This window comes from Cimex lectularius, unplaced genomic scaffold (genome assembly GCF_000648675.2).
Source record: "Cimex lectularius strain Harlan isolate CLEC.00 unplaced genomic scaffold, Clec_2.1 scaffold139, whole genome shotgun sequence".
Lineage (NCBI taxonomy): Eukaryota > Metazoa > Arthropoda > Insecta > Hemiptera > Cimicidae > Cimex > Cimex lectularius.
Genome location: NW_019392832.1, coordinates 122,229 through 131,786, shown reverse-complemented (window position 1 = coordinate 131,786; position 9,558 = coordinate 122,229). Strand labels below are relative to the sequence as shown.

Sequence of the window (9,558 nt, the reverse complement as noted above, 5' to 3'; positions counted from 1 at the left end):
TACACGTCGAAACGTTGTTAAAAAGAATGAAAAAGGGTTTTTCTAAACTATCATATTCTTGACCGCTCTTCACGTCTTCAACAAATTATTGGTAAAAGTTTTAAATATACAAGACCATACTACTAAAATGTATTACTGACTATCATTTAAATAAAATGGTAATGAAAAAATAAAAATTGGCACTACTAAATGCATACTTAAGCTGTGAATTATGTATTATTTTGGTGCTACAATAGTGTGTAAGTAGATACTCGAAGCATGACGAGCAATCATTTCTCTGGGCTTCAAAGTTTACAAACTTCCGTTATTTATTGACACAACGATTGTATGTATTCACTTTTGACGAAGTGATCCGGCTGTAAGTCAACCGGAGTTACGACTTTTGAAGCAATTAAGTGACGTGTTTCGGGGAGCGAGCCAACGTCAAATATAGTGCAGACTGTAGGCTTACTGCCTTACTGCCTTCTTTCCCGTTCGCCCTCAGTCTCGGCCAGAGTAGCATGCAGAAAGGATGGCTTTCAATTATTTCTACAACCAAGTATCAGATGCTTTAGGCAACAGGGGCGGAGGCGGAGGTGGAGGAGGAGGCGGCTTTTATTCAAATTTCCCTAATTTCCCCAATCTGCCGAATTTGCCAAACATACCTGGTATAGGAAATTTGTCCAATTTCGGGTGAGTGATTCTATTAAATTCAAATTTCAATTATATTTAGTTTTTAAAAAAGGTCGAATTTGATTTTACATTTAAAGTCTTTTTTGCAAAGAAAAAAAAATCAGTTATAACTAAGTAACTAGTTTCTTCTTCCTCATAACCAACTGGGGTCACCACCATTCAATACATGTTGTGTAGATGTTTTTTCAGTTCTTTCACTTCTCTAACTGTAGCAGTGAGTTTGCCAATCTTTGTGAAGGTTGTTTTAGCATAAGCTTACTGTGTCTCGCACCTCGAAAGTTGATCTACTTATCCTTTTTTTAATCTTTTTGTTGTTTGTGTATGTTTTTGTTATCGCAAGAATAGACTCAACGCCTTTTTATATGGTCTTGCAGATCCTGCTCTAGGCAGTCTGTCTGCCATTTCGTTATCCAAAATTTGTGTCATGGTACCCAAGATATCATCAGGTTGTTGTGTACCGCCATATTTATTTATTTTTATTTACCACCAGACAGCAAAGGTTTTGGGTTAATTACTTCTCTTCAAAATGTCTCGCCTGGCATGGAGACAGGATGAGCATTTAATAGGCTGATCAAAATCAAGTAACGGTCGCAGTTAGCCTTCAAGTCGATATATTTCGGTCAGCGATGTGTCTTCTTCAGTTGTTATTCACTTTCAGATTTGCCATCTCTGGTTCGAATAGAAAAACAGAGCATATCTTGAAGGAAAAAAACGATCACATCGTTCGAAATCCTTGATAATTGAAACAGAAGGAGTGATTCAACATAACAATTTGAAGAGAGCCATGTAATTCATTAAAAGTTGCCTTTAGCGTAGACTTAGAAACGTGTTACTTAGAAAAGAAAAGCCGAAAAAACCTGCGCCACGTTGTCATAGTGCACAGATTTGGACCACTTTCGTTTTCCAAAAATGATGAAGTATTTTAACCGATAAATTGAAGAACACGAAGTTTAACACCGTTTAGAGAAAACAAATAAGCCTCAGGTGCAATAAAAACAGATAATGCAGATTAACAGAGTGATTGTAAATTGTAATTATTATTTAAAAAATAAACATGCAAAATATGGCTTGTGTAGTCATAAAATCTAAATGGAAACCTCATTTGTTTGTAATTATTGAACATAATGAAAGATCTATTGACTACATAAATAAATTCGAAGACAACAGGTCAATGTAAAAAAAACTTGATAAAACTAGTTTTATATTTTGAATTTGGGAATTGTACATAACGCAAAATGGGGTTGAGATAGGAAGTTGATGTCCGAGGGGATCGAGGTCACGATAGCTCAAGTGGTAGAGCAGCGGCGTATCTAGCCGAAGATCGTGGGTTCGAATCCCGCTCGTGCCATTAGCTTTTTTTCATCTCAACTAAAAACCTTAATTAATTGTCAAGTATTAATTGGCCAAGCGGACCATGAAAGTAGTGAAATAACGCAAAATATTAAATTTTGCAGAGGTAACAATTGAAAATAACTTAAGCAGTCAAAGAAAATATAGATATTTAAAAAATTTAAATAAAAAATCGACAATTTGTGAAAATTTTGAAAATAATAGTTAATGGAACGCCATTAACCTTTAAAATCGACTAATATAGTAAACAAAACCAAGTTAACATTTGTTTCATTCGTACATAACATAGTTACATGTTCATGAACCTAATGCCTATTAAAATTATCACTCTGGTGATTAGCTAATTTACGTCGCGTGGCAATAAAAACGACCATTGGCCAGTTATTATTCTGATTCTGTTTACTATAACGAGCTTGACACATTTCTCTTTAGAAACCACCAATTAAACAGTCAATGAGAGTTTGGTTTTCAGGAAAATTCACACGTGCCAAAAGAAATGTGTGCCTGAATTAGAGTTGGGTTTGCCCTGATTTCCTACACTTCACGAAATACATAGGAGTCGAATTTAGGCCATATCTTTATTGGCCCTCGCCCTATTTGTTATTAGGTTCGATTTTACCAATATATACCTATAAATACGATTTATCATCAATATATATTTATATATTCGTATATATGTATTTATTTAATATTTAAATTACTTCAAAATGAGGGCTGTTTTTTAAAAAATATTGAAAACTCATGGATTACTCCAATTGCAGATCAAGACCCCTGTATATAGATACTTCAAAGTTTGAATTCATAAAGTTGTTTAGTTTATGTTGTTTGTGATAAAATAATGTTATAATAAAAATTGTCATTTGTGTACACCTGAAATAATTTTGGATAATATAAGCTCAAATCTAATATATACACATGTTCAAAGTTGAGCCTATCACTTCTCGCAGTCCGCAGGCGATTCCAATTTTTGTAGTTCACTATAGATTACCGTCACCCCTCGAGAATCACCCAGCTGAGATCACCCAGAACCGTCCAGCCCTCCGAGGTTGGGTTCTGGGTGCTATCAACAGCTAGGTCAAATTCATGCAATACCTAGGTCCGAATTCACTTACACTCTCATTCTTTCTTAAATACATTCTTTCCTATTTAAATACCGGTCATTCAGAGTAGTCGAGTAGCTGATATTCCACCATCACCCTTTACACCTATTATACAAATAAACTTGAGGGTGGATGTTTCAATATTCCTGCTACACATTCACGCTAATAAATACACTTAACCTCAGCACACACTGGGGACACAAATCTATATGCAATAAAACAACACTGTTTCCTACATATTCGATACCGTGCTCTAGCACAATTCTCACATCGTTTGGCATTCCTACGCGCTCTCTATATGGACCCATTGCACCCCTCAACTAGGTGGGACACATCGAGCACCTTTCAGTCCATGCTGGAGACATACGCGGGCTTTGGCCTAAAAGTTTGTGCCGGTGTGTCAAGCTCGCACGGCGTATGCTTAATCGGGTGAGGATGACATTTTTGAAAATCGTTCTTGTTTCGTTAACAAAATTTTATACATTGGAGCTTCCTGTTTTAACGAATCACTATTAACGTTAATAATGGTTGAATTGCACTATCAAAATTCTGAAATAATAAAAAACTCAAGGGTAGTGCGAAGAGGCTGAAATGTCAAAGAATTTTGGGACCTGGAACTAGTCAAAAGAGGGATTTTTCAGATTAAAAAAAAAATCCTAGTAAATTTCAATAATATAAATAAATAATAGGGAAAACTGATATCGTCATAAAAAAAGAACAGAAATAGTACTTACTAGCTAGCAATATTGTGGGTTCCAAACCACAGTTTTTCAACTTTTAAATAATTATAAATAATTTTTTTTAATGCAAATAAATTATCGTAAAGGATGCGAATGTTTGCCTTTGTTCAGACCTCAAGTGCTTTAATTTATTTCCTTTCAATGCTTCTCAAGATAGGAAACCTTACTTTATTCGATGATTATTCGGAAATCGTGAGATGTGGTCCGGTGTGGTGTAGGTTTCAGAAAAACAGTTTTAAACACAAACACTTTGAGTGAGTAGAATACTTTATACTTTGATTGAATATAAAAAACTATTTTTTGCATTGTATAAATTCACTTTTTTCCACATCCTACATGTACTTGTTAAATTTAAACAATGTTTGTAAATCCCAGGCCCTGAAGATGGTCTCAATAAAGATCGAAACGTTGGCACGACAAAGAAAATGTTTTTCTGAAACCTACATCACACCAGACCGAATCTCACGATTTCTGAACAATCATCGACTAATCACCACACATTACTTTATTCGATTCATTTTAACCAAATTTCCGTTTCAGGTATGTTTAAACTTAGAATACAAATCCATAAAGTGAATCAATGCTAATCATTTAGGGTAAAAAGCTTTGTTGCTAACAATCATTGATAATTATTACTAGTCGACTAAATGAGATATGGATTTTTATACGGTCATAAATTTATAATTTGCGACTAAGACAAAAAATTGAGGGAATTAACTTCATTAAAGCATGGCCCTTCGAAGGTCCCGCAAGGAAAGGATCGCTTGCCCGTTTGAAGTTAGGCCATACCCGACTGACACCTGCGTTTTTTGCTACGTAAGTGTCCCGCTTGCAGAGAAAGGTTGTGTGTCACACTTGGTCGAGGTGTGCCGGGCCTTGGCCCCTTAGAGGGAGCGAGTAGGCATGGCACCCGACATAAAGGCACGAGATTGAGTTGTTGCGCCCCCTGTTTCGATTGTTAAGTAAAACGGGGGTGTTTCCTCATTTTAAATATTGTAAATATTATATATAATTATTGTGCATCTGTATAGTGTATATGTAAGCATATAGTTGTTCAGTTTCATAAAGGAAAGGACTAGATTTCAGGATATTTAAGAATCAAGTGTGTTTTATTTCATGTATGCATAGTTTCTTTCAAATTTATTTCTATTAAACTGACATCTCTATTTTCAGGAGACAGGCTGACGGTTTTCCACATTTCCCAAGACCAAATTTACGCGGTTCTTACAAATTCTCGAATCGAGTCCTTAAAGGAAACCAAAATACCTTCGATCCTTCACGATCCACCTTCCGTGTGAGTAGCCCTATTTTATTTGAAATAATTGAAATTCAAATCGAAAGAGACGATCTTATTTTATACAGAAATTCAATTAAGTAAATTGTCAACGTGAGTCACGACTGGGCGTGCCCTTTGTTTTGGCTTTACGTGTCTCAAAACAAATGGAAACAGAACTTTCCCAACATAAATAATGTGATGAATTTGATAACAGAAAAATTATCATGTTATAATACTATAATTGTAATTATATTAACATAAAATATGTATATATGTAAATACATATGTATATATTTTTTGACAAATAAGGACAAGGAAATAAAAACTGACTGATTTTTATTTAAGCTTTTGACGTACTCTGCCGATAAGAAATTGAAAATATTTCATTCACATTTTTCCACTTCAAAAGAAAGTTAACCGTTTAAAAGCGATTATTATTCTAAGGTTATTTAAAAACGCCCCATTACTAAGCATAGTGGGACTATATTTAGTATACACTTTTGACTGAATTTCTTAGTTTGCCTTTTGCTTACACATCAAATGTATCCCGTTTTGGGATTGTTTGATTTTAGCCGTTATGAAGCACAAAAACTGTTTTTTTATTATTACATATCATTAAACCATTACCATCTTTTTATTGGTACAATACCCTGTACGACCATCCTTTCAAACTTTTAACAAGAAATTAATTCAGTATTCTGTGAAAGCATTAACAACTATGGTATGAGTTCGTCATATTGAGAAAGGTTGATCAATGTGCCCCGCCTAATTGTAGGGTGCAATTTCTTTGTTCCATATAGAGAGCGTGCAGGAATGCCTCCCGATATGAAAATCGTGCTAGGAGCAGCGAGTATCTGGGTCCCCTGTTCCGATTCTTGGAGGATACAGGGTTGTTTTATTAAATATAATAATGATACCTAGCAGGTGTAGAGTGAATGTATTTATTAGCGTAAATGTGCGGATTGAGATAACTATCTATAAACAAAAATAAACAATAAATGCCATTAAGTTATCTTCCTAGAATCAAAAATTCACAAAACCAATATAAAATTAACTTGAAGAACGAGCATTAGCCGATGATTAAATTCGGAAGTCCAACTTCCGGGACCTGACCACTGTGATCCGGCCCTCTGACGGTAAAAAAGCAATTTTAAAAAATTATAAAAGGAAATGGCAGCGTCGGTGAATGGGATCGGAGGAGTAGCGCAGAATCGTAAAAGAGAGAACATTCTCACCGGATTAAGAAAGGCCATGAGAGGTTGACGCACGGCACTTACTTTTGAAGAAGATAAGAAAGATTGCTCAATGTGTGCCAATTAATTAAATATTAATTGAATAGTATCATTCTTTGGCTCCATATAGAGAGCGTGTAGGAATGCCACCCGATATGAGATTATCGTTGGTAGCAAATATTCGGTCCCCTGTTCCGACTTTCTGAGGAAACGAGACTGTTTTATTGTATTTATTTTATCTCATTTTTTGTTTATATGTCGGGTACTGAGATTGAGTGTATTTATTGGCGTGAGTGTAGTGACAGATGACGATGGTAGAGTATTAAGCACCTCATTGACCCTCAATTAGATTAATTATATAATATGTGTAAAGGGAGGAATATCGAATACTCCACCAACCTAACTGAATGAACTGTATGTACATGAGAGCTGCGACTATCAGGGACCCCCGATTATTGAAGGAAACAGGGTTGGGTAAGACAAAATATAGTAATTATACCTTATAGCTTGTGAGGAGTGAATGCATTTATTAGCGTAAATGATTAGTGTGAGACGGTCAATGGCGTAATTTGAGTACACCATTGACCCTCAATTAGGTTAGTCATATAATATGTGTAAAGGGTGATGGAGCAATATCGAGAACTCTGCCGTCCAAATTGAGTGAATGGCATGTATTTACAATGAATGGAGGGTGACTAGGTTTGTATACATTATTTGTATGTAACTGCATGCGTAGGGTGCTGACTAGACCTGGCTGTTGTCACTGTTTACTGTAAACAGAAAAAGCTCGAATTGCCGGTGGACTACTAGAAGCGAATAGGCTCAACTCGATACATGTAGATGTAATTTCAGGGTATAGTATACTGCGCCCTTTAAGAGCTGTTGTATCCCTAAATACAATGTAAGCCTAAAGCACATCGGTGAGTCCTATTTCATCAGGAAACTTGATTAATAGGCCCGGTTTCAGTGGTTGAAGCTCTTCTATGGTCACATTATACATCCCAAAACATTTCCTCCTGCGGGCTAGTGTAGCTCCGCAGTTTTTTAGTAAATGTGTTGGTGTCTCTTCTGCCTCCTTGCAGAATTTTTTAATTTTTTTAACTGGGGCTTCCGACATCTAGGTCATTTCAGCCCCCAACTATGTCTATATTCTATTTACCCTTTCAAACACTACATTCATACAAATAAATACATCCATACAATACACTCATTCCGTTTGGTCGGTGGAGTAATTGATATTCCTCCACCGACCCTATATTCAAACTAATCTAGATTGGGGTCGATGGAGTACTTTTATAAATATTCCGCTATCGACCCCAAACACACACTCTTACGCTCTCATCGTTCGAGGGGTGATGATGACGTTATATTTCACCCTCACCCCTCGCCATTCACGCTAATAAATACATGCACTCAGACAAAACATATAGACACACAACACATAAGACATACTATATACAATAAAAAAAAAACAATTTCCCCTAAAAAGCGGAACAGGGGACTGAATCTCGCTACCGTGTTCGAAAACTCTTCTTAAGTCCGGCGGCATGCCTACACGCTCTCTGTATGGAGCCAAGGGATGACACGCCTCTATTATGTGGGACACATCGAGCAACCTTTCTCTGCATAAGGGGCACCTGCGCGGGCTTTGGGCCAAAAGTAGGTGCCCATGTGTCAACCGCGTATGGCCAATCCTCAGTCGGGTGAGGACGATCCCTCGTCTCCTGCTCAGATTCTCTGAGGGCCATCTACCGGTCGTGCTCTTGACTCGCAATTATTCCTTATTATGACTGTATATATGTACAAGTGCGGATTTGAGTCTATACAAATCCAAATCTAAGATTTTCAATATTATTTTATAAATTAAAAAAAAAAGTTTAACGAGTTTATAGAACAAAATTTGATTCTTTAATACTAACCGTAACAAGTTTCTAGACTCAACATGTTACAAAAAATTTCATATATTTTTATAAATTTAATAAAATATATCATATTTTATGTTTAATAGGAAGGATAGAGAGGTTCTTTTAAAAAATATTAATAGACAAGCATCAGTCCCGAGACACGTGTGCCCCACATGTAGAAACAACTAACTATTTTCGGATGTCCTTTTAAAAAAACCTAACAAAATCACAAGATTTATTAACATTAATTTTTAAATAAAAGTAAACTGTTCGTTAAATTACTTGATTTTTAACGCTGGGTGTTATGTGAAAAGAATGGATTATATGCAAGATTTATGTTTATTTAACGCATTTTGGAACACACCTTTATTCCTCATCCTGATATAATTCACCTAATGAACCTGGTAATCCTATCTACCAAACCCCTAAAATGTTTTATGTTTAATGTATATTTTAAGATACGTAAAATGCTTCTTATATTTAATGCCGACTTGGTGAAAAAGTGAAACGTGTCAGTCCAAAGTACATCTATGTACGATATACCTAGTTTATGAATGGAAGTATTTATAGGGGTTTAAAAGTAAGAATCACTATTTGTAGGTTGTTATTTGTCTCGGATCATGTTGCATGACATCGCCAAACAGTGTTAAGATTTATTACTTAACAACTGTAATCAATTCATCAATGCCAAATATACGTTTATTAAGACCTCGATTTATTCAATTTCTGATAATTCCGGCAATAAAGGAATAAAATTGTCGATGAAGGATAGATCGTTATCGTTATGATTAAAACAAAAGGCACTATTAAGTTTATTTTTTCTTTCTTAATTGCATTTCGACCAAGGTTCACGGGATGCGTAGAGGTCTGATCGGTACACATAAACACAAGGATGGCTTGTTTTTACCTACGGGTGATTAACATTCGAACATTCGTAATTATTCAACTTTTTCGTCAGTAAAAGGTCGATAATAAGTAGAAGGTATATATAATTTTAAAAAATGTTATTATATATATATATATATATAAATTATANTGAAGATGATCTCAATAAAGATCGAAACGTTGGCACGATAAAGAAAATGTTTTTCTGAAACCTACATCACACCAGACCGCATCTCACGATTTCTAAATGAACATTAATTATGTATATTTTTCTTAATAAATAGGCCCTGATGATGGCAACATAATGTTGCCGAAAGCTTGGTGATCCCAACACTTTTGCATTTCTTTCACCTAGTAAAGACCTTAAAGAAGATTTGAACTCTACATTATATATAATCG

At 35.3% G+C, this 9,558-nt stretch overlaps 1 protein-coding gene across 2 annotated transcripts in view; it reads left to right on the top strand.

Moving 5' to 3' along the window:
- Positions 1-483: 483 nt before the first annotated feature.
- The window catches only part of LOC106672595 (calpain-A), a 60,901-nt gene continuing 51,826 nt past the window's right edge, over positions 484-9,558 (top strand). For both annotated transcript variants that reach the window (XM_024228533.1, XM_024228532.1), the window contains exons 1-2: positions 484-672; positions 5,036-5,156. In XM_024228533.1, coding sequence (XP_024084301.1) covers positions 512-672; positions 5,036-5,156 — 282 coding nt within the window. In that variant the 5' untranslated portion in view covers positions 484-511. The remainder of the gene's footprint in view (positions 673-5,035; positions 5,157-9,558) is intronic.